Below are 23,379 nucleotides of genomic sequence, written 5' to 3'. Positions count from 1 at the left end.
TCTGAACTCACACAAAGTCCTGTGTAATCTAACAGCAGCCCTGTCCCATTTCCTGCCTGTGTTACCCTCAAGTGCCTGGGTTAGTGTGGGTTATAGGAACGGTTTGCCCCGCTGAAAGGAATTCAAGACAGTTCTCTAGATTTGAAAGATCATTCTGATTTTTTAAAAAGTTGTGGTTCAGAATAAACCTTCATGTTTGTCTTATAACTATAATAAGGAAATCTTTTCATGCCTCTCTCTGATAAAAACTAGGGAGAAGAGGAAACAAATAACTAAAGAGAAGCATCTTGTTGCTATCCTAGCAGTTGGAATGTATCGGTTAGTATTTTATAAACAACCTGCATTGTATAGTACACAAAAGATTAGTTCACTGAAAAAATTCAATAAGGATATGATATTTGGTGGTGGTTTATTCATTGACTTTAGTATATTCTGAGTTCTTAGATATCTCAAATACTTTTCATTCTCACATAAGAGTAACTTACTGAACCGTCCATAGTATAGTTGATATTCCACTACCTCCTAGATTCCAGTGTTAAGAAAACCGATACTGATTTCATCTCCTTCCTTTGTAAGGTAACTGGTGATTTACCTGGAGGTCGTAAATTAGGCATTGGGAGAGGAGGGTGGAGGAGCTGTGATCAAGTTGCCTTGTTCAGATGAAATATGTTCGGAGACTCCCTCTCTCAAGACTCCCTTCTTGAAGTTCTAGATGTTTTTAGTGTGCTCTTGAAATTCCAAAAATTCACTGCTGTTTCATACATCAGAGGTGAAGACTGGCCACTGGTTTTTATGTTAGAACTTTGTTAAAGTTATTTGTTTTACTATTGCCATTAATATGTCTTTTTTTTCCTTATAGGTGAAGCTTTATTCTGAGAATATTTGATTTACCCAGTTCATGAGCTCAAATTATACTCTAAATGTTACAGAAGTATTGAAAGACTGGTAAGTATTTTATGTAATAAATATTAGCAGTCAGAATACTTGGTTCAGTCTAAGGCTTTGATGAAACTGCATAGTTACGTGGCATTAATTTAACTGCAAACAAACAATAAAACGTCATAGTTTTACATGTAAATTTTTGTTTTTCTAATCTTTTTTTAATATTTATTTTTCAGCTCGGTCATGAGCACCGACAGTAACTCTTTGGCACGTGAATTTCTGACCGATGTCAACCGGCTGTGCAATGCAGTGGTCCAGAGGGTGGAGGCCCGGGAGGAGGAGGATGAAGAGGAGGAGGAGACGCACATGGCCGCGCTTGGGCAGTACCTGGTCCATGGCCGCGGATTTCTTTTACTCACCAAGCTAGATTCGATCATTGATCAGGTAATGCTTTCCCAGCAAATAATTTTTTATCAGTATATTATCGTCAATTTTAGGTACATAATTTCTGGGTTACATAATTTCTGAGAGTCTCTGAGATAAAGTCTAAGATCTCTTACATCACTCTAACAAAGAAAAGTAGCCCCATTTAAGAACATATGTCTATGTGGGTACTTTTTAAAATGTCTGAAATACCTTAGAATTATAAATGGCCTTCTAATATGGTTTCATATTTACTCTTTTTATCCTGGCATCAGTGCAAGGTAACTGTGGTTATTTACAAAGATATAAGATCACAATTCAGAAACATGAATTCGTACTTTCAGTAAACATCAGATATGTTTTTGAAAAGTTTAGTGTAAATTATATTTAGGGAGCTTGCTAAATGTGGGGTGAAAGTAGAGAAGAACCCTCATGTGAACTAGTAATTACTGAGTCCTCTAGCTTGTATATATCTGCTTTACTGCATTATTGTGCATTATTACACAATAGTTTAGTGCATTATTGTGTTTGCTTAAAGTATTGTATGACCATGTAGCATTGTGCTAATGTCTTATTAAAGAATTAACAAAATTTGAAAGCAGGTTGGAACTATAGAGATGCTTTCATCCAACCTCCTTTCATAGATGAAAAACCGACACAGAAATAGTAAGTAACTCAGACAAGATTAACTTGAAGCCCAAATGTGATTTATATCTTTATTTCATTATAGTAGAAAACAAATATTTACTTTAGGAAAGAAGAACTCCCATCTGTTTTTAGGAACTAATTAATGTACTTAGATAATATTGCAATTAACTTGAGCTGAGAGGTGATAAAGTCTCTGTAGCACCTATGTGACAGACATTTTTAAACACTTTCAGTGGGACTGGCCTTAGGTATGCACTTAGCCATTGTTAAATTTCTTTGATACGAAGCATATTTCTAATAAAAACATATATCAGATAAATATAGAGACTAAAATTAAATGCCTTTGTTTTCATTATATGCCAAGGAACCAAACAAATATGAGAAAGTATTTGTTCATCCTGGTGACTAACCACCTTGGAATAGTCCATAATATTTGCAGGTTGATGTAATATTATTCTTTTTCATGAATGTGATTTATTAGAGGTGTGACTAAATGTAATTTAAGTTTTATATATTTGTATGACTTTTATAAATTAAAAATCAGAAAAAGTATTTGTTAGACTACGTTTAGTGATTTTCTATTTTGAAATTTTGATGGTTTCATATTCATATCATATTCCGTTCATCTTATCCCACATAAGAACAATTTAGTGCTTTCTCTTTTTAAAAGATACTATGTAAATAACATGATAAATATCAAATACCCAGGAACAAATGTTGAGAGAAACTCAAAAGGAACCAAATAAATTCAGAACTACATAATTGTAAAGATATGTTTTCTCCAATAAAAATCTCAATGGCTTTTTCTTAATGACAGCATTATTGAGGTATATTCATGTATAATAGAATTCACCTCTTTCATATGTACAAAATTCAGTTTTTTAGTGCAGTCACAGTCAATTTTGTAACATTTCATCACCTCAGATAGAAACTGTGTGCATTTTAGCTTTCTCTCTAATACTCCTTTCATGCCCCTCAGCCCTGAGCAAACACTAATCTACTTATCTCTATAGATTTTCTGCTTTGTCTTTTAAGTCATGAAATAACTTTTTATATATTATTAACTGCAATCATTCAAGTCATAATTGAATAATGTTTCTCTATGGTGATATTTTTCAATCCCTTCTTTTCCTTTGTCACTTATTTTTGGGGCTATTTCTACCAGTGGTAGTAGGAACAGTAGAAGTAGAGTGAAACTGATAGCCTTTTAAAAATAGGGCTTATCAATATTTAATGATTGAAACCAGGGAGTGGAGAATGATCATTTGGATCTCTGAGGGGAATTTAGTTGCACAAGAGTTAATCATTTAAGGCGGAATCAGAGCGCTGGATTCCAAGCTGCCCGTTTCAGGAGGACCTGGAGCATTTCTCTGCTTCTCACGCGGAGGACCACTTACAGGTTCTCTGGGAGAGCGACCATTTCAGCCCTGGCCAGTCTACTGCAGTCCTTTTGCTTTATTAATTGATGTTTAATATGAAGAATTAAACAGACTTTACTGACATAATTTGTGACAAATGTATTCACCTGTGGAGCCACCGCCCACATCACTGTCAAGAACATTTCCACCCTCTTGGAAAGTTTGCTGGGCGCCCCTGCGTGAAAACACTGTTCTGATTTCTAGCACCTGAGTGTACCTTTGCTTGTTCTGGAACTTCACATAGAGGGAATCATGCCATATGTGCCCCTGTGTCTCTAAGGTCTGCCCATTTGAGTGAGTCAGCAACTCAGGGTTTTCTGTCTCTGGCATCCCGTTGTCTGGAGGCATCGCAGTTGTTTACATCCCCTGCTGTTTGACCCGTTGGGTCGCATCCATTTGGCTGTTGTGAATAAAGCTGCTGTGAATATGTTTCCATTTCTCCGGGTAAATGTGTAGACATACAATTGCTGGGTCAAAAGGGTATTCAACTTTGGAAAAAGGCCAAGCTGCCTTCAAAGTGGACATGCGTGGGAATCCATACTCTCTACTGTCCTCTCCAATACTTGGTGCTCTAGCATCCACTGATATTTACACCCCCTCTAACACTGTCTGTTGCCCATCATTTTAGTATTAGCATCGAAGTGAATATAAAATAGCACCTGACTGGGGTTTTAATCTGCCTTTCTCTGACAACTAATGATATTGAGTACTTTTTGTGTGCTTATTGGCCATTTTCATATATTCTTTTGTAAATGTTTGTTTAAGTTTTGTGCCCATTGTTTTTCTTTTTTAAAAAAGATTTTATTTATTTATTTTTAGAGAGGGAGGGAGGGAGGAAGGGAGAGAAACAGCAACGATGGTTGCCTCTCATGCATCCCCTACCGGGGACCTGGACCACAACCCAGGCATGTGCCCTGACTGGGAATCGAACCAGCATTCTTTGGTTCGCAGGCCAGCACTCAGTCCACTGAGCCACAGCAGCCATGGCTTGTACCCATTTTTTTCATTTTAAAAACAAATAATATTTTAGAGTACATGAAATCAATGCTGATCATTATACTACACAAGAATATTAATTACACCATGGAGAGTCACACAGCTATGTTTACATTAACCCCAAAATTAAATATAAACTTGCTGTGCTTGTTACTAATGTGTGGCTTCCCTTCTCTTCTTTTCTGTCTCTCTCTCTCTTTCTTCCATTTTTTTTAAGTTTGGGTTGTGGTCGTTCTTAAAGTCAGGTCATTTGTTTATTCAGTTCTGGTTGTTCTTTAGGTATTCTTGATAAAAGTCTTTTTTTAAAATTTTTTTATTGGTTATGCTGTTACAGTTGTTCTATTCCCCCTTTCATTCCCCTCCACCCTACCCCCCATCCCCACCATTACCCCCCCTTTAGTTTATGACCATGTGTCTCAAATCCTTTAGATCTATATTTCCCATACTATTCTTGCCCCCCCATCTATTTTCTATCTACTGTCTATGCTACTTATTTTCTGTACCTTCTCCCCCCTTCTCCTCCTCCCACTCCCCTGTTGCTAACCCTCCTTGAGATTTTCATTTCTATGTTTCCACTCCTGATCTAGCTGTCCTTTTAGTTTGCTTTCGTTTTAGGTGTGGTTGTTAATAACTGTGAGTTTGTTGTCCTTTTACTGTTCATGTTTCTTTAACTTCTTTTTCTTCGATAAGTCCCTTTAACATTTCATGTAATAAGGGCTTGGTGATGATGAACTCCTTGAATTTGATCTTATCTGAAAAGCACTTTATCTGTCCTTCCATTCTAAATGAAAGTTTTGCTGGATAGAGCAATCTTGGATGTAGGTCTTTGGATTTCATGACTTGGAATACCTCTTTCCAGCCCCTTCTTGCCTGTAAGGTCTCTTTTGAGAAATCTGCTGACAGTCTGATGGGGACTCCTTTGTAGGTGACTGTCCCCTTAGCTCTTGCTGCTTCTAGGATTCTCTCCTTCATTTGAATCTTGGCTAATGTAATGATGATGTGCCTTGGTGTGTTCCTTCTTGGGTCCAACTTCTTTGGGACTCTCTGAGCTTCCTGGATTTCCTGGAAGTCTATTTCCTTTGCCAGATTGGGGAAATTCTCCTTTATTATTTGTTCAAATAAGTTTTCCACTGGTGGCTGTGCCTTTCCCCCTTCTGGTACCCCTATAATTCGGATGTTGGAGGGTTTAAAGATGTCCTGGAGGTTCCTAAGACTCTCCTCATTTCTTTGAATTCTTGCTTCTTGACTCTTTTCTGTTTGGCCATTATTTGCTTTCTTCTGGTCCACTCCATTGATTTGAGTCCCAGTTTCCTTTTCATTGCTATTGGTTTCCTGTGCACTTCCATTCATTTCAATTAGTTTCGCTTTCATATATTTGTCTAATTTGTGGCTATAATCAACCAGTTCCGTGAGGATCCTGATGACTGGTGTTTTAAACTGTGCATCTGAGAGTTTTGCTATTTCTTCATTGCTTAGATTTATAGGCTCTGGGGCTTTGAGTTCTTCTTGAGCCATTTTTGGTCTGTTCGGGTCCTTTAAGTGTGAGAAGCGGCACCTTGGACTCCCAGGTCGCTGGGTTGTGACGCTGTATGTGGGGGGCAGGGTCAGAGCAGGAAAATGGTGGTGCCCTCCCTGCCGCTTGCTGTGGGGACCCGCTGGGTTCCAGTCCAATCGCCCACTCCCTGGCTTGTCTATCCGCGCACAAATGCGCGACCACAGTCAACACGCAGCCCTGCTCCCCTGCTGTCTCCCCCGAGGTTGCTGGTTGCTCGCTTGGTCGCTGGTTCGGTCGCTCACTAGGTCCAACCCTGCGCCTGGATTCCGCGCGCCTGAGTCCCTCTGACCGAGTTTTCCTGTGCAACCCCGCTCCACCAGCTGTTGGTTTCGCCCCTTACCGGTCAGGCTGAAGAATTTGTTAACAGACTTCCGAAAAGTTCAATTTTCTGTGTTCTGGCTGTGTTTTCTGTTGCTAATATTTAGTTGTCTCTAAACTTGGTTGTGTGAGAAGGCACGGCACATCCACCTATGCCTCCATCTTGGCGGAAGTCCCGTTATTCTTGATAAAAGTCTTTGTTGGGTTGTAAATATGTTCTTTGTGGCTTGCCTTTTCATTCCTTAACAATGTCTTTAGAAGAGCAATTTTTTCTTTTGGGAATAGTGCTTTTTGTATCATGTTCAAGTAACCTTTGTCTTACAATCCAACATTGTAAAGATATTCTCTATGTTTGCTTGTTTTTCTAGGAGCTTTTTAGTTATTACTTTTATCTGATCCATTTTGAATTAATATTGGTGTATGGTGTGAGGTAGACATTATGGTTCTTTTCTGCCCCTGCTCCCTATATAGTTACCTGGTTGTTGCAGCAACACTTCTCCTTAGAAGTATTCTCTTTCCCCCCACTGAATAACCTTGGCACCTTTGTTAAAAATCGATTGACTATATATGTATGAGTTGATGTGCCTGTCATGTATTCTTTGACTAATCCCATGCTGTCTTGATTATTGTGGCTTTTATGGTGAGTGTAGAAATTACATGGTGTATGTTCTCCAATTTGTTCTTCATTTTCAAGAATGTTTGGCTATTCTAGGTCCTTTATATTTTCATGTAAATTTTAGAACCTCAATTTTATGGAGATTAATTTTATTAATCTCCATAAATGCCCTCTATGATTTCAGTTTTGATGGCACTGAATCTAGGAATCAATTTGGAGAGAATTAGCAACTTAACAATGTTGAGTTTCTCTGTCCATGAGCATGGTATAATCTTTGTTTGTTTGTTTGTTTGTTTTGAGTCTTCTCTGATTTCTCTGCAATATTTTGTGGTTTCCAGAATAGAGGTCTTGCATTTTTGCTTAAATTTATTCTAAATATTTAAAAATTTTTGGTGTTACTGGAAATGGCATTTAACTTTAGCCCTGTTGTTTCTTGCTCTTAGAAATACAGTTGATTTTTGTATGTTGACCTGTGCTAAATTCATTTATTTCTATTTATCTTGAAACATTTTTTGTAGATTTCTTAGTAATTTCTGTGCACACAATCATGTCATCTGTGCATAGTAATTTTACTTCTTTTCCAATTTCTATACATTTTATTTCATTTCTTGCCTTTTGCACTGGCTTCTAGTACAAAGGGCGAGGAAAGTGATGAAAGTGAATGTCTTCCTTGTGTCTGACCTCAGGGAAGCATTCAGTGTTTTTGACCACTGAATGTGACGTCAGTGCTGGGCTTTTCTTAGATGCCTTTTGTCAGAGTGAGGATGTTCTCTTCTATTTCCAGCTTTCATTCTGAGTGTATGTTGGATTTTATCAAATTCTTTTCTATATCTTTCGAGACTATTATATCTTTTTAAAATTCTGTTAATGTGGATGAACTGTGATGATGCTTTCTGAATGTTGGACCAATTTGCAGTTCTCTGTTAAACCTCATTTGGTCATGATTTATTATACACAGACATGCTGATCTCTTTACTCTTAGGCAAAAATACTCTGCTTAAATAGTACAAAACATTCTTTTTAATGGTTAGAGATGGCAGAGTTGAAGTTTACACTCAGACCTTTACAAGTTTGTTGAAAGAAACTTTGCCCAGCTTAAACAGTAAGTTATTCTCGATTTTAATTTTGCCTCCAGTATTAAGCAGGTGGATGACTTTAATATTTAATTGCTCCAGATCTCAGTATCCTTGTCAGTAACCTAAGTACATCTAATTGGATGATTTAAGATCTCTTTCAACATAAAAATTATTTGTTTCTATATTTGATTATAATAGTTTCTGATTTCTTCTATACCCTGATTGTGAATATATATAGACAGAGCTTAATTCTGATGTAAAGAGTACAAAATTGCAAGGCTTTATTACCAACAGAGTATACTAAAACTGAACTAGTATGCACACCATGTGTTATAAATACTTTTAAAAGTTTTACTGTATCTTATTTGCATACCTGTTCACACTCTATTTGTTTTGAACTGTGTCCCTTTAGTGCAAGCTGTTAGTATTTTTTGATGATACGACTTTCTTTAAAAATGTGGGTTTGCTCTTATTTTAATGGAATTCACCCCTTGCCCCAAAGCCACATCTGTTGTTTTTGAGACAGACCTCTCTGTACTGTGGGCATGCAGGTTTGTGTCGAACAATGCCCTCAAGATTCTTAGTTGTACTCTCGCCTGCTGACAAGTCCTCTTGGAGTCTTAACAAAGAGCATTACAGCCGAGTGATAACTGCTTCTTTCCTGGGAGGGGAGCAGGCACACTGAGGCTTGCAGGCCAAAACTGCTGCCAACAGTCTAGTTTCGGACAGTCCGCAGGCCAAGAATAGTTTCTGGTTTTTAAAAGGCTGTTAAAAGAAAGAGAAGGATATGCAACAGAGAACATATGTGACTTACAAAGCCTAAAATACTTACTGTCTGGCCCTTTACAAAAAAACAAAAAGCAAAAAACCCACATTGCAACCTGTGGTCTAATTCAAGAAAAACTATTAGCATAATGTTTGACATCAGTGGAATAAGACTCTTCTGAGATCTCAGAAACATTTTACAAAATTCCTCTATTCTTTTTTTAAAAGATTAAAAAAATTTTATCTTTAGAAGGGAAGGGAAGGAGAGAGGGAAAGAAATATCAATGTATGGTTGTCTCTTGTGCGTCCCCTGCTGGGAACTGGCATGCAACCTACACATGTGCCCCGACTGGGAATCGAACCATGGTTGTTTGGTTCGTAGGCCCACACTTAATCCACTGAGCTACTCCAGCTAGGGCAGCTTCCTCTATTCTTAACAAAAGCTCTAAAAATAAGTTAAGAATAGAGAGTTTCGTATACAAAAAGTAGTAAAAACAATATATTTTAAATGACTTCTTTTTTCAATTACAGGTGACATTCAATATTATATTAGTTTCAGATGTACAGCATAGTGATAAGATTTACATAGTTATCCCCCCAATAAGTCCAGTTCCCACCCAGCACTGCACACAGGTACTCCATTATTATCACTATATTCCTTATTCTGTAAAAACCAATAATATTTTTAATAAGGAGCTCTGCAGTAGGACCAACATAAGAATAACCACTACTATTTGTTTCCTATCATGTTTTAAAGACATGCAATAATGAAGTGGAATATGAAAGGCATGACAGCTGAATGTCATGCCTTAGGGCATGGTAGAGAAATAAAAATACCAGTTTTAAACAGACATGTAAGAGAAATCCAGATCATCCAGAAAACTGTACAGCAAAGTTATAGAAAATGAGACAAACATATTTAAAAAAAATATTTAGTTATTTTTAGGACTTCTGCCAAGATGGAGGCGTAGGTAAAAGCACTGTGCCTTCTTGCACAACCAAGTTTAAAAACAACAAAGTTTTAGCAACAAAAATGCAGCAAACCACAGAAAATTGAACTATACGGAAGTCTGACAACAACGAACCCTTCAGCCAAACCAGTAAGGTGAGGAGAGCCAGCAGCAGAGTGGGGTCGGGCAGGAAAGATCCACTGGACCAACTCAGGAATGCGACCCAGGCACGTCGGCAGCCTTGGGCAGATCCCAGGTGTGGAGTAGCGGGCGGACCCACTGAGGGCTGACCACAGTCACACATTCGCGTGCAGATAAACCGGTGAAGGAGCGAGCAGTGAGACAGACCATGCAGGCCCCAGTGGCGGGGAAGCGGCCGCCGAGGGGACCGCTATTGTCCCTCTCTGACCCTGCCCCCACATACAGCGTCACAAACCAGCAACCTGGGCGGCCCTGCCCTGGTGAACAACTGAGGCTCTGCTCCTCATACATAACAGGCACAAACAGATCAAAACATGGCTCAAGAACAACTCAGAGCCCCAGAGCCAATAAATCTAAGTGAGGAAGAAATAGCCAAACTTTCAGATGCACAGTTCAAAACACTGGTGATCAGGATGCTCACAGAACTGGTTGATTTCAGTCACAAATTAGCGGAACATATGAAGGCTAAACTAATTGAAATAAATGGAAATGCACAGGAAACCAATAGTAATGGAAAGGAAACTGGGACTCAAATCAAAGGTGTGGACCAGAAAGAGGAAAAAAATGACCAAGCAGAAAAGTATGAAGAAACAGGAATTCAAAAAGTGAGGAGAGATTAGGAACCTCCAGGACATCTTTAAATGTTCCAACATCCGAATTATAGGGGTACCAGAAGGGGAAGGGGAATAGCCACGAGTGGAAAACTTATCTGAACAAATAATAAAGGAGAATTTTCCCAATCTGGCAAAGGCAATAGACTTCCAGGAAATCCAGGAAGCTCAGAGAGTCCCAAAGAAGTTGGACCCAAGAAGGAACACACCAAGGCACATCATCATTACATTAGCCAAGCTTCAAATGAAGGAGAGAATCCTAGAAGCAGCAAGAGCTAAGGGGACAGTCACCTACAAAGGACTTCCTATCAGACTGTCAGCAGATTTCTCAAAAGAGACCTTACAGGCAAGAAGGGGCTGGAAAGAAGTATTCCAAGTCATGAAATCCAAAGACCTACATCCAAGCTTGATCTATCCATCAAAGCTTTCATTTAAAATGGAAGGGCAGATAAAGTGCTTCTCAGATAAGATCAAATTCAAGGAGTTCATCATCACCAAGCCCTTATTATATGAAATGTTAAAGGGACTTATCTAAGAAAAAGAAGATAAAAAAAAGATGAACAGTGAAAGGACAGCAAACTTACAGTTATTAAGAACCACACCTAAAACAAAAACAATCTAAGAGGACAGCTAGATCAGGAGCAGAACCATAGAAATGAAGATCACATGGAGGGTTAGCAACAGGGGAGTGGGAGGAGGAGAAGGGGGAGAAGGTACAGAAAATAAGTAGCATAGATGGTAGGTAGAAAATAGATGGGGGGGGGCAAGAATAGTATGGGAAATATAGAATCTAAAGAACTTGAGACACATGGTCATAAACTAAAGGGGGGGGAATGGTGGGGATGGGGGGGAGGGGGGATGAAGGGGGGAATAGAACAACTGTAATGGGATAATCAATAAAATATATTTAAAAAATAAAAAAGTTAGTTATTTTTAGAGAGGGGAAGAGAAAGAGTGGGAGAGAAACATCAATGTATGGTTTCCTCTCATGTGTCCCCTGCTGAGGACCTGGTCTGCAATTCAGGCATGTGCCCTGACTGGGAATCAAACCAGTGACCCTTTGCTTCACAGGCCTGTGCTTAATCCACTGAGCTACACCAGCCAGGCGAGCTACACCCGCCAGGCATATTATTTTCTTTAGCTACAGGTGTACAGCTAGAAAAAGAAGATTCTATTTACAGTAGTAATGAAGACATGTTCATATATATGTGTCAACATATATTAGAAATAATTATAAAATTCTAATAAAAGAAATAAAAGACTAAATAATGCTCTTATTTTGGCTTATCTCTGGAGCAGTAAATTTAGTTAGCATGTCAAAATGCTGATTTAAGTATTGTTAATACCAATTAAAATAACATTCTGGATACAGTTCAGGTTTCTTAGCATGTCATCCTGAGGTCCAAACCCACTGCTATGGTGCCCACCTGCGGTTGCAGCCTCAGTGATACTCTTCTGGTCTGGGGTCTCAGCTCTTCTCCCGCCTCACTTGCCATTTCTCTCTCATTGCATCACCACCTCTAGGATGAGTAGGACAGCTGACTGATATAAAATCCAGGCTGAACAATAGACTTGTGAAAGGTATAGTGCCGGGCCCATGGTAGGTTTGTGAATATGTTTCTTGAATTGAACTGAAGAAACTACCAGCTGAAGGAGGCTACTCTGACTGGTTATTATTGCTATGGGGAATTTAAACAGGTTCGGCACAGTTGTTTTGCTTGCATAACGGGAAACATAAAAATGTTAAGCATTAAGTGAAGAGTGGAGTGGTTTCTAGCCAGGGAAAGGACCGTTTATGGCTATGTTCCCTAGTATGGCGTGTTGAGACCTTTCCACTTGGGTGGTGTGAGCTGACACCCATTCCTCTGGATACCGTGACCACTTGGTTTGAAACGGTGCTGCAAGTTCTGATTTGCCACGGTGGCCACAAATAAGAGGAACAGATTTTATGATTTAGAAAAGGGTGGAATCATGTATGTGGTTTCTTTAAGGACTCAAAGGATAAATACACCTGGGAATAAACAATACCCCCCAAAAAAGTAATAGATCTGGAGGAGCAGAGAGAGCACCCCACTGGTGAGTCGAGGTAGAAATGATCGTGACTGGTGTGAAGAACAGCATTGTGCCCCACTGTTGTACTGGGCAGCAGGGAGACAGGTGACAGTGTCCTCGGGTCAGCAGGTCAGGAGAGGTGGCAAAACCAAAACTTGCTCTTGCTTCCCTCTCATTCTTTCTGTTTTCAAGGCCCATGGCTTTCAAGAACTAATCCAGTTGGTGGAATGGAGGCAGTGGGCCTGAGCTGGGAGGACAGTGATCTTGGGCTGGTGCAGGAAGAAAACCTTCAAAGGGGCAGCATTGCTGGGGCTGGGTCTTGAAGGCAGCGAGCAAGCCCTTTTCTAAGGGGGAAGGAGCGGGAGAACTTCCAGACCACAGTCGTGCAGAGGCCAGGGGACAGGAGTGCCTGTTCACGCAGTGGCGACGATTTGCCAGTGTGCTGATGGGGACCAAGGGCTCAATTATAAGAACAGCGAGTCCAGAGCACTTCACACACCCTCAAGGTTTCTGTGAGCTCCATTAGAATGTTACAAGTTCATCTGCTCAAGGGCAAGACTCCATCTCTACAGGAATGACGTGGCCACAATTGGGGTACAGATTTTTAAGACCATGTACATTTTACTGGCATCCTAAAAAGTGTTGAGGTCTCTCCTAGGTCTGAGCTATACATGGAAGTAGTATCCAGACACCTTTAGACTTGTTAATTTTGAAGTAAATAACATGGGGCCCTTTGATACAATTTTCACTTCGAATCCAGAATTTAAAGTCTTTTATGCAGACAATGTTTGGAAAAATCCATCTGTACCAGGATTTGGTGGCAGAGGGGGGTGACTGCTGAGGACCTGGGCCTGTACCCAGGGGCGAGGACTGTGCCATGAGGGAGGACTGGCAGGTGTGTTTGACAAGCTTCCCATCATATCCGGAGGTAAATTCAAACTCCTGCCCGTGGCCCGTGAGGCCGCATTCTGTCCGGCACTGCCCACTTGCTGGCCTGCGCCCTCCAGCCCCCTCTCCTAGCACTCTCCTGGTTCCCTGTTTACACTTCCCAGGGTCCCTTTTCCTCCGGATCTCTGCATGGATGCCTTCTTCTCTTCAGTGCATCTGCTCTAGTGGCCCATCCTAACAGGCTGTAAAGTGTCCTGCTTGTCGTCACTCTGTCATCCCTCCCCTTTTAAACTTTCTTCATTCTATTTGAACACTTATTTGTACGCATTATTTTATGTCTTCCCTGCTAGAGTGTCAGCTTTGCGAGGGTGTGGACATTGTCATCCTTGTTCTGCTGCATGCAGTGCGTCTGGCACCTGGTGGGGCGCAGTCCACATGTGTGAGAACAGAAGAGAGAGACAGGCGCTCAGACACCATTGGTTCAGCGAGGCGCCTGCTGGGCTGGAAGTAAATTGAAATTGAACTTCACTGAGGGGGTTAGAGGGACCGAGACCTGGGGGGCGAGTTGGAGTTGGGCAGCTGGGAGGAGGGTGAGAGCAGTGTGTGTGAGGAAGGCTCAGAGAGCAGAAAGGTCGGGAGACCCTTTGCAGCTGGACCTGTGGGAGGGTCGGGTGTGGTGGTGGAGCCGAAACTGGACAAGTCCCTGGGAAACACATCACAGAGGGCCTTCCAAGACTGAAGAGGAGTGCAGATTTGACTTTTGGGGATTTTGAGCCTTTTCCTAATCAGGACGTGAGAAGGAATAGGCCGAATGCTGTGTGTGCTCTCTCACTCCCTCTCACTCTTCAGCCTGTCGTCACTGAACTGAAGAGACAGTCATTCCATGCAGGCTTCACTGGTCCAGGCCACCAGTTACCTCTACTTGTCAATGCCATTGCCCTCACCTTCCACAGCAGAAGTGTGGCCACTCCTTCCTGAACTGCTCTCTCCCTGGGCGCTCTGTGGAACGTCTCCTTCGGGAACTGCTGCTCTGTCTCCTCTGCAGGCCTCCATGCAGCACAGCCACCTGATTCCTTCAGTGTTGTTTTTCAGAGCTTCGTCATCGTCACACTTCTCCTGTCGTTCTGTGTACCCTCCCTAGGAAATCTGATGTGTGTCCTTGATGCAATTGGGAGACTCCTTTGACTCCCAATTCTTTTTGTTTCCTTTGCGTCTTTTTCTTAAGCTCCAGATCTATATATCTGTTTACTGGAAAACTCTGTCTATTCTGATGTCCCACAGCCATCTCAGACTGTGTGTCCAAAGAGCACCTCCATCATCTTCCCCCAGTCTGATTCTCCTCCTGAATTTCCTGTTTTGGTGTGCACATTTTCAGTCACCTAGCGGCCCAATCCAGAAACCTTCTGAGTTTTTTTAGACCTTTCTTCCCTCCCTTACAGCCATAGGTAATCAACTGCAAGTCATTTCAGTTCTCCCTTACAGCTCAAATATGATCAGTCCCCAGAGCTGTCCTCTGTGTAGTGGCCAGAGTGGTCTTTCTAGCATGCAGATCTGGCCCCCTCCCCACTCAGCGATATGAGGAATTTAAACATGACTTGTCATTAATTCCTTGACCACCATGTGTCAGGTGTCCCAGCTCCAGCTCTACAGCTCCAGTCCCCACTTCTGACTGATGTGATTGCTCCTTTCTATGCTCTGCTAAACTGAACACGTGTGCCATACCTAGGTACTTACTCTTGCTACCTGCCTTCTGTTCTTTAACCGTTTGTGTGTATGTGTCTTATGGACCAAATGAGGGGACCTTCTCCAGGGCTTGGACCATCTCCTCCAGAATGGGTAAGACAGTAAGTTCTGTGGACATAGTGTGCCGTCAACGAGTATTGGATTACCCTCACTAATAAGTCTTTCTTTTGTATATTATTCATTAATAATATTTACTCTTCTTTTTAAAATTGTGTTCTCTGAACATTTAACTGCATGAAGACTTTACATTTTTCTAGTAACTTTATATTATTTGTTTGCTAATTAATAGGGCTTAACTTTTTACTTTCACCTGACAAGTTTGTTTTTTTGTAGGTGAGAAATTCTTGCAAAGTGCATGGTGCTGTGACAGCTGTTTTGGGAAAAATCAGCAAGAACATGCTAAATACCATCAGATACTCTTACATTCTTCTGTCATTGGAAAGGTTTATAAATTGAAAAATTATCACAGCTTTAATTGGATTTGAGATAGGTTTATTTGATTCTTAGATTTTCAAATGTAACCTTTCAAGAAAAAAAGGAGTTTTTGGTTAAGTTGATGACAGGGTATTAGTGATTAATGAGTCTCCTGACCTCAGAACATGAAGGATTCTTTTATTCCTAATACAGGCATTGACATGTAGAGAAGAACTCCTTACTCTTCTTCTGTCGCTCCTTCCATTGGTGTGGAAGATACCTGTTCAAGAAGAAAAGGCAACAGGTATGTTCCTTCTTTCTTTCTTTCTTTCTTTCGTTCTTCTTCTTCTTCTTCTTTTACTATAAGTAGGCACTACCTTTATTGCATCACTTGTGTTATCAAAATTCCCCTGGGGAAAAATGTTCCACTGGAAAGTTATTTCCGTACAAATTGGTAGTAAGAGAATAGAAGATTCACAGGGTTCTAAAGTACAGCATAGGGGATATGTCAATAATATTGCAAAAACTAGATATGGTGCCAGGTGGGTACTTGAAATACTGGAGGGATTGTTTTGTGGAGTATATTATTGTTTAACCACTATGCTCTATACCTGAAACTAAAACAAAATAATATTGAATATAAACTGTCATTGAAGGATAAAATTTTTAAAACCGTTACGTTTACACTAGAAGAATGTTACTTTTGCCTTATTGGTTGATACAGTCAAATATCAAAGCAGTATATATTAGTTTGATACTTAATATGAAAAATTCTTTAGGCAAACACATTTTTATTTCTTCTCATAATACAAAAACCATGGTGTTTCTTAGAGGATTACATGAATGTAACAATAATTTAAAAGTATATGAAGAAGCACAAGCAAAAGGATTAAATCTAGGCATGCAAAGTAACACCTGAGAAATGGATAGTGAAAAGTTTGAAGGAAGAAATTAAAGTTTCTTTGCTCATTTTTAAAGACTGCTTTCTATTACCATATTCTATCAATGACTTTTGCACTTTAGTTTTTCTAGTGTTGCTTTCAAAAAATAAATTTGAAATATTATTCCACTTAAGGTTAATACATATTTTTTATTTCTGTTTTGAAAAAATTAAAAAATATATATCACATTAAATGTATGAAACTTGGTTTAAATGTTTCAGTAAACAGATTAACAGTTTTCTCTCTTGACCATTTTTGGGATATGTAAATTGTGAGATGTTTAAGGATCTCTAGGATTTTTTTTGAAGTCCTTCTATACCGTATTTTAATGCCATGTGGCATATTGAATACATTTCTGATATGGAGCTTTCTTGTTGGGGACTTATCTAATGTCTTATAATGTTGTCCTGCTTCTTTGTTGATTCACTAACCCTCTGCTCTTATTTTCTTCTGAATTTGTAGAATTCACAAGTTGTTAGGCACCTAAGATACTGATTAGTGATTTTTTGGGCCTGTAGCCTTGACTGCCTGTATCTTTTGTGCCGGTGGAATTTGTCCTCCTTTTAATCCCCCCTTAATTAAGGCACAGATCTTATTTACAGATTGGTGTTTACTGATTCTAAATTGCAACTATATTTTTCATATAGATGTATTACATGATAATGCAAAGAAAAAGAGACCAGTTTTGTGGCCTTTAACTTTTAAGGATGTATTCATTTCTCCCAGGAAGCAGGTGTTGAGGGCTGGCCTCACAGCAGGCCCCCGGGCGTGGCCCTGAGCTCTCGTTCAGTGCATAGTGCACACAGGAAAGAGCTCTTTTAACTTCGGTCTTAGAGGGTATTTGGTGTCTGTTGTATGATTTTGAAATAACTTTGTAAAATCTTAAAGCTCTTAAGTTATATCAAGGCTATCACCTAAACACTATTTTTGAAAATATAGTATATCCCTGTGTCTTAATTGATGGCGTGATTGGAGAAGATTTGTAAAAATGCGTGAGTAGTAGTGCTGAATACTCTGGTTTAAAGAGTCTCTTATGTCGATGTGAGAATGCAATAGGTATGTGGTTTTAAATTAGGTTTATTTTTCTAATTCTGTTCTTTTTCATTGTTTCCAAATCAGTCTGTATCCTTTGAACTAATAAGTGTGGGGGGAAGTGACCCAGAGACCTAACAATAGCTAAAGGAAACCAGCCCCAGTTTAAAATACAAAAAACAAAAAAACTGATGTTAAACTCCTAAAATGGATACTAAATACGAATTGAGTTTAAAAACGTAGTAAGGCATATATAATTTCCTTTTTCATTTTTGTAGATTTTAATCTACCGTTCTCAGCTGATATAATCCTGACCAAAGAAAAGAACTCAAGTTCACAAAGATCTACTCAGGAAAAATTATATTTAGAAGGAAGTGCCCCATCGGGTCAGGTTTCTGCAAAAGTAAATGTTTTTCGAAAAAGCAGACGGCAGCGTAAAACCACCCATCGCTATTCTGTAAGAGATGCGAGAAAGACCCAGCTGTCCACCTCCGACTCAGAGGCCGATTCAGACGACAGGAGGACAGCAGTGAGCAAGCATCGGCGGCCCCATCAGCTGCAGCCTTTCATAACACATTCTCCTAAAGAAAGTGAGTTTATGGCTCAGCCTGACTGCTTGTCAACCAAAGAGCAGACTCTTCCTGATAGCGTGGCTCTGGAAAGTCTCCAAGACATTATGCCAGGACAGGAGGCAAACACCGACATGTTAAGTGAGCCAGCTGCCTTGTCTGTTATCAGTCACATGAACAACTCTCCATTTGACCTATGTCACGTTTTGTTATCTTTATTAGAGAAGGTTTGTAGGTTTGATATTACCTTGAATCATAATTCTGCTCTGGCAGCCAGCGTCGTGCCCACACTGACTGAATTCCTTGCAGGCTTTGGGGATTGCTGTAATCTCAGCGACAATTCAGAGAGTCAGATGTTTTCTGCAGGTTGGACTGAAGAACCTGTGGCCTTGATCCAACGGATGCTTGTTCGAACAGTGTTGTATCTTATGTCAGTAGACATTAGTACTGCAGAGATGATGCCAGAAAGTCTTAAAAAAAATTTAACTGAATTGCTTAGAGCTGCTTTAAAAATTAGAGTTTGCCTAGAAAAGCAGCTTGATCCTTTTGAACCAAGACAGAAGAAAACACTACAGGAGGTCCAGGAAGGTTTTGTGTTTTCCAAGTATCGTCATAGAGCCCTTCTTTTGCCTGAGCTTCTGGAAGGAGTGCTACAGATCCTCATCTGTTGTCTTCAGAGTGCAGCTTCAAATCCCTTCTTCTTCAGTCAGGCCATGGATTTGGTTCAAGAATTCATTCAGCATCATGGCTTCAATTTATTTGAAACATCAGTTCTTCAAATGGAATGGCTGGTTTTAAGAGATGGCGTGCCTACTGAGGCCTCGGAACACTTGAAAGCCCTAATAAATAGTGTGATGAAAATAATGAGCACTGTCAAAAAGGTGAAATCAGAGCAGCTTCATCATTCCATGTGTACAAGGAAGAGGCACAGACGATGTGAATACTCCCACTTTATGCATCACCACAGAGATCTCTCAGGTCTTCTGGTTTCAGCGTTTAAAAACCAGGTTTCCAAGAACCCATTCGAGGAGGCTGCAGACGGCGCCGTCTGCTACCCTGAGCGGTGCTGCTGCCTGGCAGTGTGTGCGCACCAGTGCCTGCGTCTGCTGCAGCAGGCCTCCCTAAGCAGCACATGTGTGCAGGTGCTGGCAGGGGTGCAGAGAGTCGGGGTGTGCTGCTGCATGGACCCCAAGTCCGTCATCTTCCCTTTGCTCCATGCTTTTAGGTTGCCAGCACTGAAGAATTTTCAGCAGCATATATTGAATATCCTTAACAAACTTATTTTGGACCAATTAGGAGGCGCCGAGATACCGCAGAAAATTAAAAAAGCAGCCTGCAATATTTGTACTGTTGACTCTGAACAGCTCGCCAAATTAGAAGAAACACTGCAGGGACCTGCACAGGACGAGGAGCCTTCCTCCGGCCTGTCCAGTCCCTACAGATGTCAAGGGATCCTGCCCAGCAGCGGGTCTGAAGACTTGTTGTGGAGATGGGATGCCTTAGAGGCGTATCAGGATTTTGTTTTTGAAGAAGACAGATTACATAGTGTTCAGATCGCAAACCACATTTGCAATTTAATCCAGAAAGGCAATGTGGTTGTTCAGTGGAAGTTATTCAATTTCATATTTAATCCTGTGCTCCAAAGGGGAGTTGAACTAGCCCATCATTGCCAGCACCTTAGCATTACTTCAGCTCAGACTCATGCCTGTAGCCATCAGAACCAGTGTTTGCCTCAGGAAGTGCTGCAGGTTTATTTAAAAACGCTGCCTACTCTGCTTAAATCAAGGTTTGTATGTGTGCACATGTGCAGACATTTTTCTTGTTGTATGTTTTCTAATGTCTGTACCCTTTATTCTTTCGTATGATTTAATTGTAGTTTAACAACAAAAAATTTCCCATCCCATGTCAGATATTTTTTACATTTATTTATTTTTACTGGGTTGTTAGGAGAGGACAGAGCCATGGTTTTTAATTTCTCAGTACTAAGTTTTAAATATATTTCTGAGAGAAAATGTACAGAAGACAAAATCAGTAGCAGCGCAAGATAAATTAATTGTTCCATACGTACCTGATGGAATTATTAGTCATTAAAAATAATGGTTACAAAGATCATGTTGGGACATGGGAAAATACTTATACCATTTTATTGATAAGATATACAAAATTCAAAATATTGCTCACTTATTTACCACTGCATAAAATATGTATGTATATAAAATGTTAATTATTGAGGCAGTAGAAATGTGGAGTTTATTATTTTTAAATGACCTATCTATATTTATTACATAAGTACTATATGTAGAAAAATCAGAAAATGCATAAATGCAAAAAAAGAAAATTAAAATTACTTAGAATTTCACCAATGAGTTTTCCAGAATTTGTGATTGTCAAATCTGGTACTTAAAAAAATGATTATATGAATAAACCTTGCTTCTAATTGGTAGCCTGGCCTTCAAAATTAATGCATATACAGTTTTTAACACTCACAATAAAATACAACCTATATATCATCACTATCTTTACGGTCATTGAAAAAATTTCTGACATTCTGACATTGTTCCACTGGAACTGACTTTGATTTGAAGTTGGTAAACTCATTGTCGTGTTTGCGGGCACCCTGGTCTTTGCTGAGCTGATGTGTATCAAAGTTACTATGAGGACTTGAGTGACTCGGACTCCTCAGCCTCACTTGAGACAGAGATGAGCATCTTCGGATCTGTCCTTGGGTGCTTTCTCCTTCCAGGGTGCAGCTTTAAAACTGATAAAAAGTCCTTAGTGAACCAGCAGGCAGATGAACAAAAGGACACACAAGTGCCTCCCTCCTCTCAGAGCATCTGTCTGAAGTGAGTGGTGGTTGTGGCAGTTAAAATTTGGATAGAATCTGCTATTTGAAGAAAACTTCTTTCCTGAATTGCTTCATTTAACTTGGGACACATGTAGTTTGTTCTTTTTTAATGCTGAAATCATATATGCAGTGTTTGAAAAAGAGTAAGAAAGTCATTGGATGGTAATTTGAGATCCTGGTCACATCCAGCTGAGAACTTAAGCCAGATGACTGACTGATTAAATTAGGTAGTTTTTGTTTAGCATATGCCACATGCAGCAATGACATTTAAATAGTATATGTACCTATTTATAAATGATCTTTCTATATATAAAACCTCTTACATGGTTTTTTTTCCTCTCACAGGGTAATAAGAGATTTGTTTTTAAGTTGTAATGGAGTAAGTCAAATAATTGAATTAAATTACTTAGATGGTATTCGAGGTCACTCCCTAAAAGCATTTGAAACTCTGATAATCAGCCTCGGGGAACAACAGAAAGAGTCTTCGGTTCCAGATACCAATGGGATGGATGTTGAACAGAAGGAGCTGACATCATCGTTAAATGCAGTTATCTCTTTTCATAACCAGCCGGCACTTTCAGATTCTCCTCAGAGCCTCAGCAAGTTTTATGCCAGCCTCAGAGACGCCTACCCAAAGAAACGGAAGTCTGTTAACCAAGACATTCACATCAGCACGATACACCTCTTCCTCTGCGTGGCATTCTTGTGTGTAAGCAAAGAAGCAGACTCTGACGGGGAGTCCACCCACGACTCAGAAGACACCTCCGGCTATGACAGCACAGCCAGTGAGCCCCTGCACCGCGTGCTGCCTCGCTTACCTCTCGAGAGCCTTGTCTTGCCTTCTCCCAAGCACATGCACCAAGCAGCAGACGTCTGGTCCATGTGTCGTCGGATCTACATGTTGAGTCCAGTTGTCCAGGAGCAGTTTTGCCGGCTGGGCGGTGTCCGAGTGTGCCACAGGTTGATATTTATGATCATAGAGAAACTGGTCAGGAGTCATGAAGAGGAGCAAGGAAAAAAGGCAGGAGACACAGATGAGAGTGAGAACCAAGAGTCCATCAGAACTGCTCAATCTGAGATCACTGTGAGGGAGGATTCGTCCCTGTCGACTGTGGAAAGTCATGCCACATCCTCGGAGCTGAGTAGTCTAAGTGAGAGTGCGGAAGGTGTAGGTAAATTAGAGTCACATCATGCTTCTGACGGGAGTGGGGGTCGAATTGCAGCTGCCGAAGCTGCTCCGGAGGAAGCAAAGGTCCTTACGAGTCCAAAGAGCCAGGCCTCACTTCAGAGCATAAGACTTTTGGAAGCACTTCTGGCCATTTGTCTTCATAGCTCCAGAGCTAGTCAGCACAAGGTGGAATTGGAGTTGCCTGATCAGGTAATATTGCTTGTCTTTTGTCCAGCTATGGTGTAATAGGTATGTTCTAGAAGTTCTGTCATAATATGTTTATCATTTTCCTTTTCCAAAGAGTCTTAAGTTTTTAGGAGAACTGATATGCTTAGCACCGGGGTACCAGGGGCCATGGAGGACCCAGATGAGCAGGTGACCTGGTTCTTGCCCTCAAGAAGTTTATAGTTTGGTTTGGACTGCAAAACCCACATGTGACAAAGTTACCAGCCCAAAAAGGCATGAGATATGCGATTAATAATGGGTGTTGTGTAGTTCATACTCTGCAGTCTTGGTGTGATGCCGTGTGGTGCCCTGCCCAGTTCCCCTGCCCGAGCCGGTGCCTCCATCCACCATCTGCTGCGGGTGTCGGTTGCTGAGGACTCACGCCTGCACCCATCTCCCGAGGAGAGCTGCCCCATCTAAGATACCTGGGAAGGGTGTTCACCAGCAACAGGGCGATATGGCTCTCTTGGAGGGACAGCCTCTGTGGGGAAGCCCAGGCTGCAGGGCTTTCCCTGGTGTCAGGTGGGGGCTGGACATTTATTCTGAAACCACATTGCCTAGATTCTTCCCCTGACATGCTCTGCTTTCCTCATACCCTTACGAGTTTCTCCTGCCAGCACATCTCAACACAAAAGGAAGTTTCAGGCCCCGCTCCTGAGGAACCTTCAAATGTGGCGGACCCTTTCTTCCCTTTCAGCCCACCCCTCACTGTTCCGGCAGCCCCACAGGCTGTCCTGCTGCCTCCCTGTTGCCTCCTGTCTAAGCATCCTGATGCTCCCATGTTGCTCCCAATTAAAATCCACATCCTCAGTAGAGCTGCAGAGCCCCTGACAGTCTTGCTTCCACTTCCTTGTTTTGCCTCACTTCCTGCCATCCTTCCCCAGGGGCAGCCAGCTCCCCCCCAGCTCACCACCCCTCAATATTCCATTCTTTGTCATTACTCTGAACCTCTGTGCATGGTCCTCCACCTCCCATCCCCTCCCTCTGTTTGTATGCCCGCTGTCTCCTGTGAGTTCCTCATTGTTCCTCTCCTACATCCCTTC

The 23,379-nt window shown here is 40.9% G+C and overlaps 1 protein-coding gene across 1 annotated transcript in view; it reads left to right on the top strand.

The window, feature by feature from the left end:
- The window catches only part of LYST (lysosomal trafficking regulator), a 161,290-nt gene that overhangs the window by 19,734 nt on the left and 118,177 nt on the right, over positions 1 to 23,379 (top strand). Inside the window, exons 2-6 of the mRNA XM_053667898.1 lie at positions 860 to 945; positions 1,119 to 1,326; positions 15,770 to 15,860; positions 17,808 to 19,884; positions 21,289 to 22,321. Of these exons, the coding sequence (XP_053523873.1) occupies positions 899 to 945; positions 1,119 to 1,326; positions 15,770 to 15,860; positions 17,808 to 19,884; positions 21,289 to 22,321 (3,456 nt within the window). The 5' untranslated portion in view covers positions 860 to 898. The remainder of the gene's footprint in view (positions 1 to 859; positions 946 to 1,118; positions 1,327 to 15,769; positions 15,861 to 17,807; positions 19,885 to 21,288; positions 22,322 to 23,379) is intronic.

The sequence above is a fragment of the Artibeus jamaicensis genome, unplaced genomic scaffold, assembly GCF_021234435.1.
Source record: "Artibeus jamaicensis isolate MK-2021 breed Jamaican fruit bat unplaced genomic scaffold, CSHL_Jam_final contig_473, whole genome shotgun sequence".
Classification (NCBI taxonomy): domain Eukaryota; kingdom Metazoa; phylum Chordata; class Mammalia; order Chiroptera; family Phyllostomidae; genus Artibeus; species Artibeus jamaicensis.
Note: the sequence above shows the minus strand (reverse complement) of the source record. Positions and strands in the feature narration are given on the sequence as shown.